We start from the raw sequence: 24,496 nt of genomic DNA, 5'->3' as shown, positions 1-24,496 counted from the left end.
GAACCCAGATCTTTTTATTAATTTGCTGTTTTTAACCAACATATGCTGATCAAATTTCATGTCAGTGGATCCACTGGGCCTCCATCCAAATCTCGGTTCAGGACAACTTCTTTAGCAAAACATGGTTCAGCCAAACCATTGAATCAATACATTCTCATAAATAAAAACTCATATTACAAAGACAGCAACTAAATCAACTAATCCATAATCAAATTCGTTGGCAACTAATTTGGTCACTGGGTTTAGTCAACTACGTCGATTATTTTATGTACACAACTAAGATAAATTAAATAAGTTAAATTAGATAAGTTAAATAAAATGATCATGGACTTTTAAATGGCAAAGAATGAGGTTTAATTTCCCATTTGTTTCAGTTATTTCGCGTCTATAGTTGAGTATAGGACAGTTTATATTGGGCCAGATGTTATGGACCACCCTGTGCAAGACCAAAGCTCAATCCTCTTTAAAAAAAAGATTTGTCAGTAGTTAAAGTAGTTAATTTTGGAATCACTATTACACTAAATTTTAGTCATTTAATTACTGTCAGGTCCAACATTAAGCAATCAAGATTTAATTGAAGTGTAGACTTTAATTTAAGGGGTTTCGTTAAAAAAAAAAAAGCTTTTTTTTTCCCTTTGATACAAATTCCATCTATTCCACAGACTCAAAACCAACTGAAGCTGACTGACTGATATTTCATAACAAATGAAGGAGATATTACAACCTGCAGTTGATTTTAACTTTTGCCATTTTCATTTGGTAAGGGTAAACACAAACTCCCAATAGACGGGGCAGAGATTTGCAGACGCAAGTGAGGAAGGTCCCGTTAGAGAACTTAAACATAAAAATAGTTAAAAAAAATAAAAGTAAAAAATCATACCAATCAGAGAGATAAAAGAAACTTTACGAGTGGCCCAATGAACATAGTCACATATTTTTACTAAGAAAAAAATGCTGTAGAACTGTAGCGAAACCAAGTGGAAGCTATATGCCGTAGAATTTTCACCTTAATTTTCAATATATTAAAATACATATTAAAATATATGTTGACTGTTCCTGTAAAATGAACACCAGCAGGCACACTTATCTTCAGTGTGTCACGGTTAACCTTTCATTTTCAATTCCTCATGTTGACACTTTGTCATCAGTTCATACTGCTCTAATGAAAGCATTGGACTGTGGTCCTGCATATTAAGTACCTTTCTGCAAAAGCATGTGCAGTCTGATTGCTGTTTAGTTTGCGGTTAGAGTCAACATCAACATCCCAGTTTCCAATTTTCTCAATTTCCTGTTTTGGGTTTTTTAAATATGCAATTTATTACCATTTACTGTACATGTATGCTTTTAGTCCCCATGTTCCTTCATGCACAGCTGTGACTGTTTTAAAACATCTTTCTCCAATTTTATAAAAGAAAAAAGAAACTATCTGAGGTATGCAGGCTATGTAAATTTAAGGGCTTTTTCACTTGGCTCGAATTACATCGGCATTTTTAGATACAATAGATGAAGACAGAAATGACTATAAGCAGCTTTGTAGACCTTGTAGGTAAAAGTTTTTAATAAAAAAGTTTTCTAAAAGAACTAACCAGCCTGGGGGACTTTTCCCAAAGTCAAGGAAACATATAGCAGTCTAGGCAGAAGATTTGAGCCTAAGATTAACCCAGAAATTAAACAGCAATGTAGTGATTAAAAGATTCTATACGGCGGTTTTAGAGAGACTTTGATAAAGCCTGCACCTCTACAAATCATGTGTATATGTAGAAAGATATATAAGCAGTTATATCTTTGAAGCTTAGTGGCAAGTTTCCTGCCATTCCATTGACCTGGGTTTAATTCAGTGTATGTACAGAGTGTGTGCAGTGTGTATGTACGGGTCTATGTGCATGGAGTTGCTGTGTGCATGTTCTCCCCATGCTTGGTGGGTTTCCTCCAGGTGCTCCGGTTTCCTCCCACAGTTCAAAGACATGCAGATTTTGCTACTTGGCGTTTCCAGATCGCCTGTAGTGTGTGAATGTGTGTTAAATGTTGACTGGAGGTCCTACCACGGTCGCGCAAATGGGAATGAATACAATGGACACTACTGGCGTCTAATGATCATCATCGGCCTCCACGGTCCCTGGTTGGACTACAGAGGTTCCTAGATGCATGGATAGATGTACAGGGTCAACTGTCAGATTCAAAATTATATATTTATAATAATAATAATATTTATCAACATTTCTCATCCTAAGTGCACATTCTTTTTTTTTTTTTGTAATGTCAAAGTAAAATAAAATTATGTCAAGGCGGCACAGTTGCTAAGTGGATAGCACTGTCACCTCGGACCTCCAGGGTCTGGGTTCGATTTCCGCCTCGAGGTCTGTGTGCATGGAGTTTTCATGTTCTCCATGTGTTTCGTCGGTTTCCTCGGGGGAACTCTGTTCCATCCCACAGTCCAAAGACATGCAGGTTAGGCTAACTGATGTTCCCAAATTGCTTGTAAGTGTGTATACTGTGGGTGTGTGCCCTGCAATGGATTGGCACCAGGGTGTGCCCCGCCTTGTTCCCTACTGTAAGTCTCCTGAGATAGGCTCTAGGCCCCCACGACCCTGTATACAGGATAAAGCGGTATAGGTGATGAATGAGTGAGTGAGTAAATCACGTCAGATCTTTAGTCAACATGTGATGTATTGATAATATAATGTGACAGTATTAATAACCAAATAATAACAAAAGTGAGAGGCAAATATTATTACATTTAGAAATATCCATTGCAACAGCTGTTAAAGCATTTATACCAAATGCCCTGTATTCAGCATAATGAATAATATGCCTGTTTAAGGTAATAATGTGTCTGTTTGTAGGCCAAGGGAACAATACAAATTTGGGAAGTTGTATACCCATATTGTTCCTTTTAGGGTATGAATATTTTGCTTGGGGAACAGAAATGCTTTTGCACATTATTATAATATCATGTACCATTTATGCATATTAATAATTATCTGTAAAAACAGTAAAAGCATGTCTTGAACCCTTAAGCATTCCCCTAAACATGAGCATCAAAGGAAAATACTGTGTGCAAAAATATCAATGTGTATCAGCAGAACAATGATGCTACAGCTTCAGCCAGTTCAGCTGGACTGTAACTGATAATTATAAAAAAAAAAAAAAAGAAAAAAAGTATTTTGTGAACATTTTTGGCACCATTTCTAAGCTTTAGGATCCACCAAATGTTGTTGATTGCAGTCTGAATAATGCTCACTGATTAAAATAGCTGAAGCTACAGAGAAATTGCTTTAGTGCACAGGTCACAACTTCTGTCTTAGACACACATGTGAAATATAAACAGATCGTTTGCACACACACATGGGCACACACACTGAGAAGTGGTTTATTAAAATCTACAAACAAATCCGCATAGAAATACATATCTGTTAGTTTAAAGATACAGATAATAGAAACATCACATGCACAAAATCCTGTAGGTATTTAAACATCAATACACACATTACTGTGTGTATATACATTTTAGACAAAAAGATCCGTTTCTATATAAATGTGTGTGTTTGTGTGTGTTCTGGCCATGTGCAGAATGTGCTAACACACAATCTCTGACAATAGACACACAAAGACCTGTGGGTGTGTACATTAGAAATCAGAGCCCAGGTGCAGCTGTGCAGTGGTCCAGTAGTGGCTCCATCATATATTTGCATTGAAAATCCAAAAACGAACAATTATTTAAATTAAATTCAAATGGTATTATTTATTTATTTAAAGAATTTTTAAACAGTTTATTGGATACATCACTTCTAATGATTCTTATGCTTTCATTTTGTATTTACTATTTGAATAATCCTAAAAAAATAATCTTTTTTTAACTGATAACCGTAAGCTTTATTCAATTCCAGTTATTATAATGGTTATAACCAGCATATAAGGGTTTATAGCCGGGCGCTGTGTTGTAACAGGGGAATTTGTGGAAATGGGAAATACAAACACTGCACAGATGAGCCATTCTGTCGTGTGTTTGTTCTGCATGCTGTTAGAAAACAAGGTTACATAGTCACAGGAGACATCTCGCAAAGTTTTAGTGTATTTCTGTGTGTGTATGTATGCCAAGTTTGCCGACATTGTGTCACCTCACTCCAGACAGATTTTACACTTTTTCTGTGTAAAGAGCGTTTCTCTATATTGCACCCACAAACTGTTTTCTGAGCTTTCAGTCTTAATTCTTGTCTATTCTTGCAGTGCTGATGATACGGTGCTGATGCAGTGTCATGTTGTTTGTGATGTTGTAGATGATGATGAAGATCCTTTCCAACCAGTGACCTCGGACGAGACAGTGGCCGAGGGAGGTACGGTGACTCTGACATGCCGTGTGGCTGAAACTGATAATTCCTCCCTCCAGTGGTCCAACACTGCACAACAGACACTCTACTTTGGAGCTAAAAGAGGTGAGAGACACGGGGATTGGTGGGTGGGGAGAAGTGCATGGATGGATGAGTAGTCAGATAAATGAAAGAATGGATGGGTAAACCCAAGGACAAATGGAGTGTGATTTTAAACCTCAGAGCACTCATGACAGATAGAAATATCCCAAATTGAAGAATGAGAAAGTAAGAATGCATGAAGAAGGAAGGAAGGAAAATAATAGGAAATGATAGACAGGACGACTGGAACACTCAAGAAAGGGTGAAAAGAGGGAAATCTATAGATATGTTTAATTCATTCTCACACATATTTAACTATGTTTCATTCACTTATAAACACACACACACACACACACACACACACACACTAATCCGTTATTCCGCTAAATTCTTTTAAGGTTGAAACCCTAAGGAAATCTTTTTTCTAGATTTGCTAAAACATTTCTGATTAACAAAAAAAAACACAATATAATAGAATTCAGTACCATATATCTTGCCTTTTCTTTTGTTATTAGTTTATTTTATAGATTGTTTTATGGTTGTTTACCTGCCTACATTCATATTTACTTTACATTTAGCCTTAAATTTACACATTGAAATTCATTAAAATGTTTGTAATGATATAATTATCTCTGATAATCATGTACTTTGTCTTTGTCGCCAACATGGTGTCAGAATAATGCACATTAAGACATTGAGAATGATGTAATTGAGTTTTTTTATTGTCCTTATGCACCAGTAAAAAAACTACCCTTTATACTACATGTAGCAGTACTGTAGGATCCCAAAGGGTAAAAAAAAGATGGGATAGAATATAAGACAACCGTAATGACCATGGCAAGTTCTCAAGCTAATTGTTAGAACTGAGTGTCAGGATTAAACCTTTACAAAAGTACAGCAATGTGCACACCAACTCTGTAGCATGTACACTTACAAATCCCTGAAACACTTTCTGTAAAACACTTAACACAATGTTTAATTCCTAAGTTAAATATTAATGACAAGCTCCCTTTTTTCGGTTAATGCTAAGACAGAAAACCCTTATATTTGAAAAGCAGTGAAAACACAGAGCACCACAGGAAGTCATTTAGGGAGCTGAGGCAGGATGGAAGTGCAGACTGTTCTTTAATAAAGTGAAGTTAATATTATAAAAAACAGACACAGAATACAAACCTCAAAATGAAAACGATCATTCTTGCTGAGATGGAAACTATAGATCTAATGCTAATGTTCCAGCTAATGCTATCAAAGCCAAAAGCACACTACAACAAGATAACCAGAAGAGTGAAGATCACAGGTGCAACTGAGACACGGATTATACAGGAAATAGACAGACTGATGAAACTAAACAAGGCGCAGGTGAATACAGTTGAGATTCTGTGACTGTGACAGGTGAGGTGCAGTGAATACTGGGAAAAAATAGTCTGGAAACATACTGTACATGTCGCCATAAACATCCTAAAAAACACAAAGTCAGAAGAAACAGAACAGAGACAAATCTTTTCTCAGCGCTTTTACCTTTACTTTCCAATGTGACAAAAAAAACAAAAAAAAAACACAAAGAAGCAAAAAGATTCTCCCTGTGATTTGTGGGTTTCCTCTCAAAGCCCAGATGTAATGTAGGCTTGTCTTAATGTAGACTTGTAATGTAGGTCTTATGCCCCAAGTCCCTTGTGAGAGGCTCCAGACTTCCTGTAAAGAATAAGAAATGTATTAAGCAATACGGCAGTAAGTGAGTGAATAAATAACTGAATAAATGCCTAGACCGATAAATATATAACATAACCAATAACGATTATACTAAAACTAATAATAATAATAAGAAGAACAAGTTTGGATAATAGTAATAATAAAAGGAAGGTTGCAGCAGTTGAATGCAAATTAATGATCTCCAGTCCCATGATGGTCATAACCAAGTATCTTTGTACCTTATTCCAACAACAAGTCCACTATACACTCAATACCAACCAATTAGTTTAACCATTGCTTTTCAACTTGTGCAAGGAAACACGTATACATTCATCTGTGCTGATTTTACTACTACACAATGGAGCACCATGAAGATGGAAAAGAGAGAGGGCAGAGGAAGGAAGAGGACACCTAGTCAAACAGTGGCAAATAAAATCAAGTTATCACAGTTTACACCCTGAAATTAGCTATGGCTTGAGCATGGGAGATTCAGGTCTACTGTATGCATGCAGCCTACCTTGGCCTACTGTATGTATTACAATGTGCCATTGTGCATGTTGTTTATCAATGTGAAGATAATATAACCAAGTGTCCTGCCATCATCATGCATTTGGTCCTCTATCACCATGAAACACGTGATCCACAAACACTGCTCCTCTTGCTTTCCTTGATCTACTTCATAATATTCTCTGCTCAGTGAAGAAGATCCATATGGTCAACAGCAGTTGATTCATTACACTGTAGTCTGGGACAGTGTTCCCAGACTACATTCCATTATGCAGCAGCTGTTCAATCTGGGTTCCAGAACCATTCAATTTTTCCTATTTTATACACTGCCTGGCAAAAAAGTCACAATTTTTATTTAAATAAGCAAATAATTAAGAGTGTTTTACTAAATAATTACTGCAATATGTTTTAGATGGCAATGTTGTTGTTTTTTTTTAGCACTAACTAAAGCAGTAAGTAGCTTCTCATTTCTGAAACAACCATGTCAAAATACTCAACCCATGATCATGGATAGACGTTACTGTTTTTTCAGAAGGGTTAAATTATTGGCCTCCACCAAGATAATATAATGACTAAGGAGATTGATTAAGAATTATCCGACACATTTAAACCTGGAAGGATAATGCTGGACCATCAAATGCAGGGAAGAGAAGTGGTTGGTTGGAAAAGCCATGATTCACCATGATCAAAGATCACAAACAAGTGAAGTTGCATCATTAAAACATCAACAGTAGAAAACATAGCTGTGTTTGTTTATAAAGGCATTTCCACATGCACAGTGTGACGAGAACTCACAGGATTGGGTCTGAACAGCTGTGTGGCCATTAAAAAAAAAACATTAGTGCGGCTTTTCTGAACAAAAAGGCTTCAATTTGCTAGGGAGCATAAAGCTTGGACTTTGCAGCAATAGAGAAAGGTTATGTGGTCTGATGAGTCCAGATTGACCCTGTTCCAGAGCGATGGGTACAATCAGTGTACAAGTCTTTGGAGGCAGTGTTATGGTTTGGGGTCTATGCTCAGCACAACTGAAGCAACCACAGATCATGACAATCTGATTATTTTGATTCATGCATATTTTCTCACAGATCTCAAACATATTTCCATCATTTTCTTTCGATTCTGTAATGCTGCTTTAAGACAATGACCGTTGTTAAAAGCACTATACACATAAAATTGAATTGAATTGGATAGCACAGGCACTACAGCCAATGGCTTGTACGGTGGCCACTATGCATGATAGGTTCATCGCTTCATGTGCTTCCCTTCTTACCCCGATGCACCTATACTGTAGCTCTGAACACTAATCAGACCGCATGACCTTTACCAATCTTAGAAACTTTTAACTCTGATTAACCTCACTAACAAGTGGTTTTCTTATGGCCACACCACTGTTAACTCTCAATTCTCAGTTCTCATTACATTGTATGCATATGGAAATGCTCTTATTTTCACCATTAAACAAATATGGTTGTTTTTTGTTTTATCCATGCAACTTCACCAAGTGTTTAAGCGGTCTCCATTCATGATTTTTTTTTTTTTTCTGACCACACTTCTATCCTTCCAGGTTGTGATAATACGTTAAAGGGTTCTTAACCCAGTTCCAATAATTTCAAATCTGAAAAGATAAAAACCTGAAACAGGGCATAACGCCACCTATTATAGCAAAGTCGGACACACTTCGGTCAATAAATCGATTCCCCCTACTGTGCTTGTATAATAGGACAAGGGTAGTTAATGGCCTAGTTGAGCTATAACCATAGCTCGACTTAACTGTGCATGTAAACATGCTGACTGACGATATAAGAGCATAGGCCATGTGATAAGGAGGCTGGTGAAAGGGTCCAGACTAATCTCAGAGGGGCAACTGTAACTTCCATTATCTGAAGTTTTCAACAAACAAACAGGAGAATAATGCATTTCACAAGTGTTTTTAATGAGATGTATCTGCAGAGACATCTCAGCTGTCTGACTGCCCGGGGTGGATACGTTGCAATAAGCAATTCTATTCAAGGTGTAAAGCAAGAGCAGATGTAAGATGTGATGTGGAAAAGACCATGTGACCAGTAAGTCTGTGCATTTTTTAAAATGTACTTGTGTCTTTTAATTTGTTGGATCTTTTTTTTGTTGGTCACTGGAAGCAATTTTATGTTGCTAAAAAAGCATTTTCTGCAACAATTCTGTCAGCTCTGATGGGATTGTGGCCAGAGAGGCTGCTTCGTTGGCCCCCTGGCAGGGGGCCTAAGTAAGAACCTTGACTGAAACATGGAACACTCCAGCTATAACCACCCCAAAATTGTAAAAGCAGTGCTACAAGATGAACCTGTTGTGGAAATTTCAACAGTCATATGGAGTCAGAACGTCATGGGAAAACTCAATTGCACTAAACTCAAACCGAAGTCATGGGTACCTGGTTCATGGACCAGATTGTACATATCCTCAAAAAGTGTGGCTTCCCTTCGCACTTTAGCTCAATCCCACAGCTGCTCTCACAGTTTCCCATCTAGCCCGGATCTGACTAAACATGGCCCAAGTGAGTGTTCTCCACCTGTTGCAACTTTTGAGATTGTTACTAGTTATGCACACTTTGGCTGGTGTGACGTCTCCAACATCTCTTTCTGTCTAGACAGTGGGCTTGTGGCTTAGCATCAGTGTAACACATTAATGCTATGCTTCTCATAGCTACTCTGTTGTATTAGCTATGCTAGGCCCATGTTCTCTTTGCTACTACTCTGCTAATGACATGTCAAGCTGGCAGATTTACACCGACCCAGATATCACCCTAAATCCTTCCATGATTATAAACAAATAATAAACAGTGTAAGATGCCAAGAAAGTGATGTGTTTGGAGAACCAAGCTTCAGACATAGCAATGTTCGATCCTTGGACTAAAGATGTGCAAATTAGAATCTCACGTCCTTCAGCAAAGACATCCTTTCAGCCCAAAACCAATTTGTGCTCAAATCTCTCATTCCATAAATGATGTTTAGTAAATGTTGTCTACCCCGGCATCTGGATTCAGCATTCTGCCTGGTTCCTAATGTACCAGCCAAAAATGCTAGACTGTAAAAAGACCCCATCTGCACATAAATTGTACGTGGTGGCCATTGCAGCACTTCGCACCACCGTTGATGGCATCTTGCTGAGGGCTCATAAACTTGTCATAACCTTTCTGAAGGGATCTCAGCCTTGTACTGGACTCTTTTATGACCCTCTGTTATGAGCCCACAATGCAAAATGCTGAACTGAAATGAGGGGAAATATTAAACAACCCTGGCTATTATCTGTTACTTTATAGAGCCACAGTTACATATGTGACTGTATTAACTAACGAAGATATGCTACAAGTTGACAAGCTGACTAATAGTATTGCTTTAATAGTTCCATGCTGGTGTTTCGACAAAAATTTTCATTTGAGTAAAATGTGAGAACTAAATGAATGTGTTGTTGCCATTGCTGTTTTTTTTATAAATCATTTCATCTGTATGAGTCGTGCCTAATGTCAGTTGGAGGCAATGACAGATTTTCAGTCGGGATAGTTAGAGATATAAGAAAATGAAAGAGAGAGATAGAGTGTAAAAAGTTGCCCGATAGAGACAAATTAACTGATCTTGATTTGAAGATAACACAAATTGTGACCTCAGAAACCAAAAGGTCACTTCTGAATGTTTGTTTGTTTGTTTTTAACTTTTTTTTTTCTGTATTCTTATTCTTATGGGGTGTAATAGGATCTCACCACACACACACACACACACACACGTTCCTTGTAGAATAATTACCTGCATTTAGTTATCTCTCTGGGCTTATCATTGCATGTTAAACTGAGAAATCTTTCTTTCTCGCTTGCTTTTTTCCCAGCTTTAAGAGATCACCGCATTCAGCTACATAGGTCCACGCCCACAGAGCTGTCAATCACCATCTCCAATGTGCAGCTGTCAGATGAAGGAGAATATACCTGCTCAATCTTCACCATGCCCGTACGGATTGCACGAGCCACCGTCACAGTACTTGGTATGTGTTACTGTAGTGAACGTGTTTCAAGGAATAAGGCTGTCCCAGGATGCAATTGCAGTTAAAATCTTACTGTGCTTCAATCAAGACAAACATTTAAAAAACACACAAGAGTGTGGTCAAAAAGGCAGAAGATCAGGCAATGTACAGGCAGAATATCATCGGCAGAGCAAAAGGAGAAATCCTTTAGCTCTGGGTATGATATAAAGAATAACAGATCAAAGGCAAAAGGCTTGGTAATATCATTAACAAGTAATCCGAGCGTTTAGTTCATGGTGTGACATGAGTGCTTAAATACACTGTCTAGCCTCAGCTTTGATTATGGTGCACATTTGCCATGACATTTTTTTAACCACCTTATGCCACATAATATTTATTTCCATCCAGAGTTGGTTCATTTTACCCTAAAATCTTGTATTGATTACAGGAGACTGGAGCCACTTCATAAAGTCTTCTCAAGCATATTCCAAAGACTCAGTGGTGGGCATTTCATGGGTGAAAATGATCCCAGAACTAGTCTTTTCTCTTTTTAAGCATTGTTGTCCTGGAATATGTCCGAGCCATCAGAAATGAAAAAAAAAATCTATTGATGTGATAACCTGGTCATACAGTACATTCAGGTCACCTGCAAATTTCATTTCATTGCCACATATCGTTGCCAAGTCTAGACCTGACCAACTGAAGAAACCCCAGGTCGTAACACTGTCTCCAGAGGCTTGTACAGTGGCCGCTATGCATGATGGGTGTGTCACTTCATGTACTCTCCCTTCTTACCCAGAGCGCTGGAATAGGGTCAATCTGGACTCCTCAGACCACATAAACACAATTTCTGTGCTCCCTAGCAAATTTAAGCATTTCTTTCTTCACTTTTCTTATGTCTACCCAGCTTTCTTCTTTGGTCTTACTTCTGGTAAACATAATTTACTCAATAATAAAGCATAGTAACGTTTTCATTACGTCTTACATGTCTGTCAATCTTCCATCATCATTTTCTTTTTATTCGATTTGGTTCTCCATCCTTTTATCTCTCACTGTGCCTATGTCTAATATCTCCCCTATTTTCTCTTATTTTTTATTTCTTACATTATTTGTTTCCCTCTGTGTTTCTTCTTTTTTTTTTACTCAGGAGTACCTGGGAAGCCAGTAATAACAGGTTTTGAGGACCCAGTGCAGGAAGGAGGGAGTGTGACACTTACTTGCACTAGCACGGGTAGCAAACCTCCTGCTCAGCTCTACTGGTATAAAGGACAGGAAAAACTGGATGGTACATGCACATATACAGTACCCACTCATGTACACATACACATACACACTATTTTGCCTGAAAACTCAAATACTTTGTTGTGGGCAAGGCCTGAAATAAACTTTGACGCACTAGTCACTGTGGCTCCTTAATTCATTTGAAACATTGGCATGCAGTATGTAACTGTGTAATTACTCAATGGTTAGGGAATTAAACCTTTAATCAGAGGTTCGTGCTTTTGAGGCTCTGCTGAGCCCTTGAGCAAGGCCTGTAACCTCCAATTGTTCAGTTGCATAAATTTGTAATAAATTCAAGTCATTCTCTATAAAAGTTCAAATGCTATAAATATAACTACACTGATCAGCCAAAAGATTAAACCCACCCAATGAATAACATTGATTATCTTGTTACAGTGGCATCTCTCAAGGGGTGGGATATAATAAGCAGCAAGTCAACAGCTAACTCTTGAAGTTGACGCACTGGAAGCAGCAAAAATGGCAAAGTGTAACAATCTAAGGGACTTAACAAGGGCCAAACAAGACCCAAGTCAGAGCAAGTCTTGTTTGGTGTTCCCAGTGTTCAGTGGATAAAACATATAGTAGAAAAAATAATCCAAGGAAGGACAACTGGTGAACTGGCGACAGGATGCTTATAGGGAATGAAAGCAAGACCATCTGGTCCAATTCCACAGGAGAGCTCATGTAGCACAAATTGCTAGGAAAGTTATTGACAGTAAAAAAGTATATGAACATACGGTGCATAGGGGTGGCATATGAGGCTTTGTAGGGTTAGACCAATCAGAGTACCCAGGCTGACTTCTGTTCACCACCTACAACAGGCACAGGAGCATACCAGGTACCTCCTGCCTCCTGTTTTGGTGTCAGATACAATAATAGTCCAGTGGTTTGAATGTTGTGGCTGATCAGTGTATGTGCTGCATATACAGTATAAGATGAAAAAAAATTCATTCTGTCAATGTAAAAACAGTTACATTTATCATTCATAATTACAACTTGCAGATACAAATTGTATGTTTTTACTATAGATTAAGAGTCAAATGTTAACTTGTTAGCTGGATCATCACGGGTAATTATGACCTGTTTGTCATTGTGTCATTTTTTTTTAATGACTATTTTAAGCCCGTCCGAATGTGGTGGAATCCAACCCCAGTGAGCCGACATACACAGTGACGAGTGTGCTCACGCTGCCGGTGACCAGGACCGATAACAACGCCATGATCGGCTGTGCCGTGGACCATCCATCCATCAACAATGGCGACAAGAAGACAGAGCTGCCTTTGAGTGTGCTGTGTAAGACATATACATTACACACGGTACAGTTGCGGCAGAGCACTGCACAATTTAAATCAACACGTACAGTACAGTATGTATGCGCCGGAATTTCATGTGCATTATATTGTGAGCAATCAAGAAATCATAGTCAGTGTCTGTAGCACTGGTTAAAACACTAAGAGGAAAGCTTCACCCAGGATGATCTGTAATCAACACATTAATAACAGTTGAGAAAACCAGAAAAATGGAATTTGAAAAAAAAAAAAAAAGGCATTTGAGTGCATGCGAAAGGGCATTATTACTCTCGCATGTTTGAAGGTTCTTGAATCCTTTGTAGAAAAAGGAAATCAAACTCTGGACCTGAAAGTGGTTGTTCTGCAATTGATCTTGGATTTAGCTTTGAGTTTATAAATGCTGTGTGTGTGTGTGTGTGTGTGTGTGTGTGTGTGTGTGTGTGTGTGTGTGTGTGTGTGTGTGTGTGTGTTTCCCAAGTCTCCCCGAGTGTCTTGATTAAGCCTGAAAGTGACCTGCCTCGAGAAGGAGAGAGATTTTTCCTGCATTGCATGGGGAATGGAAACCCTGAGTAAGAGTGCACACTCACTCACTCACTTACACATACGCAAGCACACATGGTCAAATGCAGATCTACTTGCATCCTGACATTTGTTCATTATAGAGAAGCCTGAGACGGTCAGCTCATTGATCTCTCATCTCTCTTCCTCTTCCTCAGATCCCCTTTTACATTCCTTTGTCCTTACTGTCTCCTTACTCTCTTTCACACATTTTCTGCCTCTGCTTTTTCCCGATCTCTTTAAGGAAAAGGGACGTCTCTTAACCCTATAAACTCATAACTGTATATTAAGTACATGGTTAAAGTAGTTTAATTCCAATAATAATTAATCTAAAAAATATATATATTCCAAAAATAGGTGGCACAGTGGCGTAGTGGTTACGACAGTGGCCTCGCACCCGCAGGGTCAAGGGTTCGTTTCCTGACCCAGATCATTGTGCAGGAAGTTCTCAATGTGCTTTACATTTACATTTGGGTATTTGGCAAGTGCTCTTATCCAGAGCGACTTACAAAAAGTGCTTTAAAGTTTACATCATTAGATTCTTTGTGGGTTTCCTTCAGGTACTACAGTTTCCTCCCACAGTCCAAAGATATGCAGTGTCTTTGCGAGTGTCCTTATGTGCTCTATGGTGGATTGACACCCCATCCAAGGTGTATCCTGCCTCACGCTCGACCCGCCTGGAATAGGCTTCACACCTTCCATGAACGCGTACACAATAAGCAGTATAGAGAATGAGTGAATTTATAGTTTAAAAATAATGTCCTTTAAGAATAGATTGTGTTTTTAGTCTCTGTCTGAGAATACCTTTGTGGCTTTCTAAATAAATTATATGTTTTTTTTATTTGTTATTATTTCCATATACCGTACAGTTTCTTTATATACACTACAAATTGCTGCTGAACTTGCTCTATTGTTGTGAGGTCAAAAAGGAACAGAGTGAATAAACAGCACAGCCAAAGCTAAGTGAAAAGAACTAAAAGGGTTAAAGACACTTGGTTGGAGGTATGAAATAGTTTATTTTTTATTCTGTTGCATTAAAATCAGATTTAAAAGCAATGCACCATTCTTTCATAACGTAAATACTTCCAGAAGGTTTTAATGTAGTCAGTTTGCATCCCGCTTGCGTAAAAGCTAACTTAATAGGAGTTCAGGGACTTTGTGTCCTCGAGGCGTTTTATCATTTTGACGCACTGTAGAAAGCAAAGTCAGCCGCCTGTAGTTTTATCATTTGAAGAATCATATCATGTCCTCATGATGTTCTTATAATGTTGTCAGGACTGATCAGTGAAGAGGATGCAGGTGCAGACTCATTATTAATTAACATCACTGAGACTTTTTGAATTTAATTGCTTGAATCACCAATCAGTTCGAACGTTTTAAATAGTGCAGAACCTATTAATTTTGTAAATGTTGTAATACATATTAACTTTTTTTTTTTTTATTTGGTCGTTTTGAGGCCTGGTGACAACAGATCATTTTTAATACTGCACCAGAGTGCCGTAGTGAAAGCAGCTACATCTTAAACTAAACAGAATGATTTTATATGATGATTATTGTCCATGTTCTCTACAAATCGAATTTGCTCGCAGCTAATGTTTGCTTGCTTTTAAATTGCAGTCTGGTATTGGTCTGTGATAGGTTCCATCCAAACCCCTATTCAATAGTGCATGTTTAGAATTCATGCATTTTAAACATGCAGGTGTTATATATTCATAAAGCGAGCATAACATTACCACTACCATTTTATTGCAAAAGCATCCTGCTGCAATCAAATGCAGGATGCATTTACTTTCCTATTACACTGCCCAGTGGTAGGAAAGCAAAATTCGATCAAAGAGTGAGATCTCACTACTGGAAATTCCAAATGCCAACTAAATGCCAAGGTGAGCTTCTAAGATCAGTGTTTGTACTTTCTTTTTAATGATTGTGAAAAAAAAATAGAATTTTTTTTTGGTGATTTTGAAAGGAATAATATTGTTTATTATTTGGTATGTTATTAGTCTCATGTATCTCATATGGGCGTCTTGTTTAGTTACTTTTTCCAGATTCAATTCATCATTTTGAGAGCTGACCTTAATGCATAGGAATCATATGGTACACAAACCAAGGTTGTGTAGTTATTTTCATTTGTGCAACTGAAGCTGCTGACATTTGTTCAGCTTTCTGCTCTGAGCAGCTGGCCAATTTAACACTGATATATGTCTTTTTTACGTTAGCACTTCAGTAGTTGTATTGTCAGTAGTGTAACTCTCAAAGGCATCAGGATACAAAAAACAATTGACACATGAGTGTTATTTGTCATTCATCAATTAATTCTTTCACCCATTTGTTCATATACATACAGTACTGTACCTGTAGAGATTCTACTCGTTTCGAAAATCTTGTAATAATCCCTCCATTCCAGTTGTTAGTCTACTTCTTTATTTATAGTTAAATGAAACTTGGATACCATCCATCAATCTATTCATTTTCCCAGGAGGCCTTGTGCCTATCCCAGGGAACTCGGTGCACAAGACAGGGGACACCCTGATTGGGATACTTGAATAAGAAATCAAGCAAAATGAGAATGATTTAGAAATGAATCCTTAGACTCTTCCATCTGATGCTCAGCCAGAACAAAGCAATCGCGAAAGAAGGTTCCATTTTCTACTCTTCTTTTTTCCACAGGCATAATCTTCTTAATTGCCAGCATAAAATTATAGCTCACAAATTATATGCTTACATTTTTAGATATTGTCTGATTATCTGACGTCAAACGTGCATAGTGCAAAGCAAGTTGGGATGTTATTTTCTCAACCGCTAAGTTTTAGGGCTTCTTCTTGTTTCCACAGTCAATACCAGAATGTCTGTCTCATCACTCCCTCAAAGTCTGGAGGTCAGAATGTAGCGGTGTAACTGATAGGGCTCGGTGTGGGGCTTAGTCTTACAGCTGGAGGTGATTTTGTTTCAGTATTATGGGCGAGTTAATGATTCAGTTAATCAAATTTATGAAATAATTCAGTCCAGCACTCCCGAATGGACAGAAACATAGACTAGTTAGCAAAGATTATGTAAAGAGATTTGTGGAGGGATGAAGTATTTTCAAGGCAGTTTAATGTTAGGGGGTGTTCGGCTAGGTTGCATTTAGTGTGTGATTTTCTCGTTCATTTGTGGTAAGTATTAGGTTGTGTTTAAGGTACGATTCAGGTTAAGTGAAGTATAGTAGGAGGTTATATACAGTATATACAGTTAGAGTGATCTCTAATGGTAGATTATGGATTATGTATAACACATGATCAGGTTAGGAATGGATAATGCATAGGGTATGATTAAGATTACAGTAGGTAATATATAGGGTAAAGGCTTGGGTATATAGGGTTTAAGGACGGGAAAACAATGTATAGTGTGTGGTTTGGATAATGTACATGGCATGTTTAAGGATGAATGGGGTCTGGTAAGCATTGGGGTTGTTTATGTATAGGGTGTAAAGTACAGTAGGTTGGGGAGGGTAAGGAATAATATTGTGTATGGTGTATAATTAAGTTTGTTTAAGAGTGTTGGGTACATTGTGTATATGGTGTGCTTAGGTTCTGACAGATGTTGGGGTAGATTATATATAATAAGATTGTAATGTGATGAATGTTAAAGGGGTAAATGACATACTGTATAGTGTGCGGTTCCAGCTAGAGGGAGCGTACAGTATGTATAGGATGTTTATGTAAAGGCTGTAATGAAGGTGGGGTGGTGGTGTTGGGTAAGTGCTGTGGTGGGTGAAGCTGACCACACTCTCAGTCGAACGAAAATATATACCTCCACCTGCTGGCGTAGTATTGCATTTCAGGTCATTGCTAAATCTGTCTCCCATTAGCGCAGCAGTGTGCTATTCTATACTCTCTATTCTATAGCCATCAGCCATTAGTCAGGAAGATGTATTATATCCCCCTCAGTCTCCTCGCACACCCGAGGTGCTATAAATGCACACAATTGAATTCCGCTGCAATTCCTGCCCTAATCTCAGAGTCCATATAAAGTGACACAGTTCCCCCCCAAGTTTCAACATAACCCCACTAACTAATAACCCCTTCAGCACATTATGGGACTGATATGCATCTATTAGCTTTAATGCCTTTTTAGATGTATGCGCAGATATGCACAAAGCCTTTTGTTAAGCCTTTGCTTTATCACTACTGCAGTCATCGGCATATTTATTGTATATAAAAACTGATTGTTATCTATTCCTGGAGTTATCCTTCTCACATATTCTCCAGTTGGTTAAGTGCTACATGCCTCTACAATAATTGTAATATTGTGTACACACAGACGTTTATTAGACAGTTCAAGACTAGTGTAGGCACATGCCGTACTGCAAATCAACATCTGTCTTATAAAATACCGCCATTATATAATATTTGTATTAAAAGCACTTTTATAAGAAGTTACTGTAGATTAAAGCTACAAATACATTAGCTCACTTCATGTCACCTTAATGGACCTTTAGTTAGTGGAATTAATGAGACTTGAAGAACACTGTTGTACCATTAAATTGTTTATGCCTTAGGGAACAAAAATGTACCTGTAGACCAGCTTTTTTTTCTGTCTGAACAAATTCATTTTTTTTTTTTACAGTTTAAATACATTTTTATACATAACTTTTATTTGTACTGTATCTGTAATTTCTCTCTCTCTCTCTCTCTCTCTCTCTCTTACACACACACACACACACAACACACACATACACATCCTCTCCCTCATTTATGGGCATTTACATTAGCAGCAAAATGTTTTATCTGTAAAATAATGTACTAATTATTAGAATTGCAGTTCATTAATGGATGTGGATTAGATTAGATGGGAGTAAGGGCTTGTAGGTTATGGTAAAGGTTGGAGGGAGATAATGTAATAATGTATCAGTTAAAGCGTTATTGTTTTATGAATCTACACTACATCATTTGTTTGTTATTTATGTTAATCATAAAACTTGATTTTATCTGAACGCCCATTTTTATCATAGCTGTTTGTCAGTATGGTCTAACCAAGACAAATATACAGTTATGGCACAATCAATAAATTAAGCACTAGCTTCTGATTTTCTCTCACACTTTCAGGCCCTTGTCCTTCATGTGGAATAAGAAAGACGCAGACTTCCCTCCACAGGTGAGACCTGACGGCGCATACCTCCGCTTCGAAGCCCTCAACAAATCCGATAATGGAGTTTACTTGTGTCAAGCAGACAACGGTATTGGCTGGAACCAGGGTTCCTACACCCTGCTAGTACAAGGTAATAAATAGATATGAGAGAAAGGTACAAACAACAGAAATGTTATTTTCTTTCTGTTTTCAACTTTTACTTTCATCCTTTATCTGAATTTATGTTCCTTTTCTTTCCTTTTCTCTTATTGCATGGATCCTGATTCTTTTCTTTTTTTCTTTTACTTTTACTGTTTTTTGTTGTATATCACTCAACCTGTCAATCTTTCCATAATAATCCCACACCACTTAAATTATTATCACTGCATCTCCTAAGATCTGAAGAATTCCTTTACCTCCACCTCACCTTCCCATTTCCTTTTTACGTCTCTCCTTTACACTATATCTCCTCCTCCTCCTCCTCAGTCCACTGTCCAACCCTCTGATGAGTCTTCCACTCTTCTTTCTACCTTGCTTTCATCCTCACCCTCGCTCCCTTCATCCGCCATTTCTTTTTCTTCTCCTACACTACCTACATCAAAATCACCTCCCTCGTCTTTTCTGACGACTTTTACCTCTAATTCTTCCTCTCTCCCTCTTTCCACTTCTCCCTCTTCTTCTCTGTCTCCCTCCCACTCTCCTTCATCTCCTGTCCACACCATGACTATCTCAAACTTACTTTTTCCTGACCTATTTTCTTCTCCCTCCTCCATACATACTCCCCCAACCTCATCCGCTCCATCCCTCCCTCCCCCTTTCATCACTCCATCCACGGTTTCCTGGCTGAATGGCGTGTACATTACAGGTAATTCATTGCAGAGACATACACAGACTCAGACAGGCACACACACACACACACACACACACACACGTATATTTACGCCTTTAAAATATTTTTTCTTGCTAGCTTTGGGTCCTTACGTGTGTATATGTTTGTGTGTATTGTGTGGCCAAAGATCCAGGTTAGAGAATTGTTCTGAATGTAAGGATCCGCTCTATTTTGCAACAATACAGGATTTAATACATTATTTAGCTACAAATCATTCTTTGCAAATCCTTTTAGCTTGTAAGGTCTTTATTTACTAAGTTCTTTCTGCACGTTTTTCAGCGACAAGTGAAATTGTAAAAAACTGGAATATGATATATAATATAAACGCTTACAAGGCAACACACAAAGCGCTTTTATCTCTCTCAAGCATATGTGGTTAAAAGGATCAAAGCAAAATCAAAGTAATTAAGTATTAGAAGTGAAGATGATTGCATTTGGGCATTTAACCAATTAACAATTAATTAGCAGTTTTGCACATGGCTTTGAACAATATGCAAAACAGTAAAAAGCACTTTCTTTTCAAACTTTTTCTTGGTGGGTTGAAGCATTTTAATGTGGCCTTTAAACAAAATTGGCAAATCGTAAACCGATCAACCACCTTGTGCCACTGGGGCACCTCTGGATCCTAGATGTGTGGCTCTGCTGGGTCTCAAGGTGGGTGTGCTGTGGTGTCTGACACCAGGGTGTTGGCAGCGAATCATTTGTGTTGAGTTTTTTGTAGCAAAGGTGGCAACCCCGACTTCAGAAAGCAAAAATTCTGCCACATATTTGTTCCATCTATTAACTAAACCAGGACAAAACAGGTGCTTTCACTAATTAGGTCATGCCTAACTGGCTGAAGAGTTGTGCTAATTAGAATCAGCTGTATGTACAGATATGTGGCACCGCTGGTCTGGTGCGTCCCATGGATGCTTGATCAGATTGGGATCTAGGGGGTTTGGAGGACAGGTCAGCAGTTTTGGGCTCTTTGCCTGCTGGGACGCAGGGCAGTGGGATGTGCTGCACTGGATATTCTTCATATGTAATTTACTAGTAGACCTGACACAGTTATTACCTTCAACTGACTCTAGATGTACGTTAGTTTTTTAACAAGTAGTTTTTATTCTTAAATTTTTTTTAAAATTTTTTTATTAAAATCTTTAGGTTTTTTTAATTATCTTAAATAGATTGTGTTTTTAAGCACACACTTTTTACATGTGCAGTCTTGTTTAAAAATTAGTACCTCCCCTTTTATTTCTGTGTTTTTACAAAACATAATAAAAATCATCTAATAATAGCGAGTCTATGAGCAAATAGAACCTCAACGAAGAGCAAACTATAACTTTTTTTTTACTTTTCCATTATCTTTTTAACAAACAAAAAAAAAACAAAAAAAACATGCTAAGTGCGGACAATACTAAGTACTTACTGCTTCCACAAAATGGAGGATAAGTTGCAGCCAGGTGCTGCTAAACATCAGCTCTTGATTAATTGATCATCAGCAGGTGTGTAGACCTCTATAAAAGTTTTGGCAGTTTGCTGCTCTGAAACATACAGGCCTGTGTTAATAAAATGCCGAAAGGGAAAGTGTTGCTACACATCAATCTGAAAGGTTTTAAAACCAATTCCAAACAATTTGACGTTTGACATTTCACAGTGAGAAAGATTATTCACAAGTGGAAAGCATTCAAGACATTTGCCAGTCTTCCCTTAGAGTGGATCTCACGGCACATTCACTCCAAGGTCAGACAAGGCTCAGAGAAATATAAAAAATAACACAAGAGTTACCTTACAGGCCTCACTGAGTGTGCTAAATGTTAAGGTCCATGACAACACAATTAGACGAAGACTGAAAAAATATGGTTTGTTTGAAAAGGTTGCCAGGAGAAAAAGAACAGCGAAGTATAACTGAGGAGCACAAAAGCTGCATTTGAACAAACCACATCTGGAGCAATGTCTTATGGACAGATAAGGCCAGAGTGAAATTGTTTGGCCTTAACTGTCAGTGCCATGTTTGGGGAAAACCAAACAGCATTTCATATTTTGTACCCCTGAACTGTACAGGGAAAACTGATGCTCCACAGTGGAGCGAGATTCAAACCCCCAACCCTGGAGGCCTGAGGTGACAGTGTTCCCAGACCTGACTCTGCTTAATTAAGCTTAGGGTTTCTCAGAGTGTCTTAGTTGTAAACCATGAAAACATTACATACATAATGTACATATATTTTTAGAGCATTTTTTTAAATATATTTGTTTAGTCAACTATTATATGCAGGATACTGTATTAACTTAATTATAATGTATATATTAATTAAATATATTAAGCGGACTCCCTAAATTTAACCATGTCTATTTTTTCTAGAATACAGCGCATACAAACATGGCTGCTTGGCCTTTTTCACGCCACATTTATCTTACTATTGATTGTGCACACCTATATATCATCACAGAGTATAAGAACTCTCAGTAACACATTCATGTTGCAAGGTTAACAGACTGTGTCATTCGTTCCAGTCCTTTTCGAGCCTTACTATGTAGTCATTGTTTCATGGTTTTTATCTTGTTTCTTGCCATTGCCCTGCCCAGGTCTTGCTGATTGCTGTTGTTGTTGATCGAACTAAGGATCGAACTGAGGGGCATTTCTAGATGCAGTGTGCACTCCAAATTGGCACACTACATCCAGAAAGCATTTCCTTACTGATTTCTTTAACCACTGACTTTTCTGTTGTATAAGGCTTTCAATGGATGCAGAACCATGATCCATAGATTTAATAAAAGGAATGTGAAATCATGTGCTGGTCCTCGCTTTGACATGCCTACTGTCTGAATTTTGTGGTCATAGTAGCAGGAACAATTATAAAAGACCAGAGACTCAGATTATTGGAAGGATTACTAGATAAGATTACTAGACTAGGGACTAATTGGACTACACCTTCCATCATTAGGAGATTTATTGCTTCTTGTACAGTTTCCTAATGTCTATTGTCATTACATCTGAGGCTTCATTATGCTACAGCATTTTCTAATGACCTTGTTCTTCTTTAACATAGAAACATAAGTATATCCAGTGGAACCACATTTGTTAACTAAAGAACCCACCCAACCTTAAGTAGATAAAACAGTCAAGAGTATAAATTCATGCCAAACCTGGTCAGCCCTGTTCTTGGTTTCAGGAATGTAAATGCAGTCTTGCTTTTAATCATGAATCTACTGTAGCTTCCCCAAAAACCCGTCAGATGAATGTATCCTAATCATGTCATACTTTGGGGGACAATTACCTGGGACCCGGACAAGAAAATAACAAGACATTGGCTATGAGTATCTGTAAGTGAAGAAAAAAAAAAATGCCTCCTTATTTCAGGGTTCGACTAATCATTTGGACCCACAACTCTCTTGCCACAGGACAACCCAGTACTTAGGTGTTGTTCAGAGTCCAAGCATGTCTAATTTGTTTATCTGACTGTCTACACTGTTATTTGAGCAAAATCAGATCAGATTTGGCTCAGTTCAGACTGGTAGCCCAAATCTGCCACATTGTCGACCTATCTGCATTGGTTACTGTGGTTACTTACATGTAGCATGATATTTCCTATTATATTGTCTTTTTTCGGTATATTCCCTCTAACATTGGCTATACTGATACAACCCTCCCAAACTACTATCACATCATGTAGGGATTACAGTTCTCCATTTCCATATTGTGGTTAAACCAGTCACTCTATCAGAAAATGAAGTTAATTTAACCGCACGGTAAATTCAAAGGAGCAGCGCTTACTTACATAGCCGTAATAGCACGAAAGCGGAAAGCAATTGAGACTTAACTTTCTACAAAATTGTCGTTTTTATTTCCTTCTTCCTTTCTTCCCTCGTCTCGCCACTCATTTATCAACGATTTTCAACTGTGGATCCATGTCCCATATCACGTGATTGTGTGGACATCCGCGCTGGGTTGCAAGTTATTTGAGTTCTAATTTGAACAGGTACAATGTCCAGACTGAGATGTCTTTAGGAATCTGATCTGAATTTGATTTCAAACCACCTCTTGATTGCAAATTGGATTTGCAAAAATAAGGTTTGTGTGTGTTTTTTTAACGGTTCAGAATACATGAAAGTAATTTGATTCCAAACTGACTCCAATCTGGATGTGCCATAGATTAGATTTAGGCTTGTAGGCTAAACAAGGCCTGAACAAGACACAAAAGCACCTACAGTACGAGAGTATATCCGAATATCGTCAGTCTTTCTAACAGAAAAAAATAATCTTTCAACACATCTCCTTGGGGATAGGGTATGTAACCATAAAACACAGTTTACCACATTTATGATATGTTGTTAAGTATCCACTCTGTGTTTCATGCCAGTCGTGACCTAGCCTTGTTATCCAGTTGTTGTGATCATGATGTTGATCTCATCTTGCTCTTGCTCTACCTAGCTCTTGCTAGAGGTTGATTGCACCATTGCCCGAGTCATTCTGATTTACATTTGTTTGCTTAGTTTAATAAAGTCCTGCTGACCTGCGCTGGTGTCTTACCCACACACATACAATACAAATACAAAATTAATGTTTGTTCAAGCGCTTGTGCAAGTGCTATGGTCAGGTGTATGGCTTTTTATTAAGATCTTTTTTGGTAGTGAAACTGATGTGTACTAAATAATTTATCTTATGTCTAAGTATGTCTTAATGGCAGCCTGCTTCCACTGAGTTGATTATTCTGATTTAAAATAAATAAAATATTTCGGTCACATGTATTAACATATTTACTCTTCTTGGTGAAATTGTCTACTTATGTTGTGTGTGTGTG

The 24,496-nt window shown here is 37.9% G+C and overlaps 1 protein-coding gene across 1 annotated transcript in view; it reads left to right on the top strand.

Moving 5' to 3' along the window:
- cadm3 (cell adhesion molecule 3) overlaps nucleotides 1-24,496 on the top strand; it is a 114,256-nt gene that overhangs the window by 78,818 nt on the left and 10,942 nt on the right. The window contains exons 3-8 of the mRNA XM_053487136.1: nucleotides 4,278-4,433; nucleotides 10,461-10,613; nucleotides 11,740-11,877; nucleotides 12,996-13,166; nucleotides 13,641-13,731; nucleotides 18,805-18,977. Coding sequence (XP_053343111.1) covers nucleotides 4,278-4,433; nucleotides 10,461-10,613; nucleotides 11,740-11,877; nucleotides 12,996-13,166; nucleotides 13,641-13,731; nucleotides 18,805-18,977 — 882 coding nt within the window. The remainder of the gene's footprint in view (nucleotides 1-4,277; nucleotides 4,434-10,460; nucleotides 10,614-11,739; nucleotides 11,878-12,995; nucleotides 13,167-13,640; nucleotides 13,732-18,804; nucleotides 18,978-24,496) is intronic.

This window comes from Clarias gariepinus, chromosome 25, assembly GCF_024256425.1.
Source record: "Clarias gariepinus isolate MV-2021 ecotype Netherlands chromosome 25, CGAR_prim_01v2, whole genome shotgun sequence".
Taxonomy (NCBI): Eukaryota; Metazoa; Chordata; class Actinopteri; order Siluriformes; family Clariidae; genus Clarias; species Clarias gariepinus.
The sequence above is the reverse complement of the archived record's forward strand: the minus strand, read 5'-3'. Positions and strand labels throughout refer to the sequence as shown.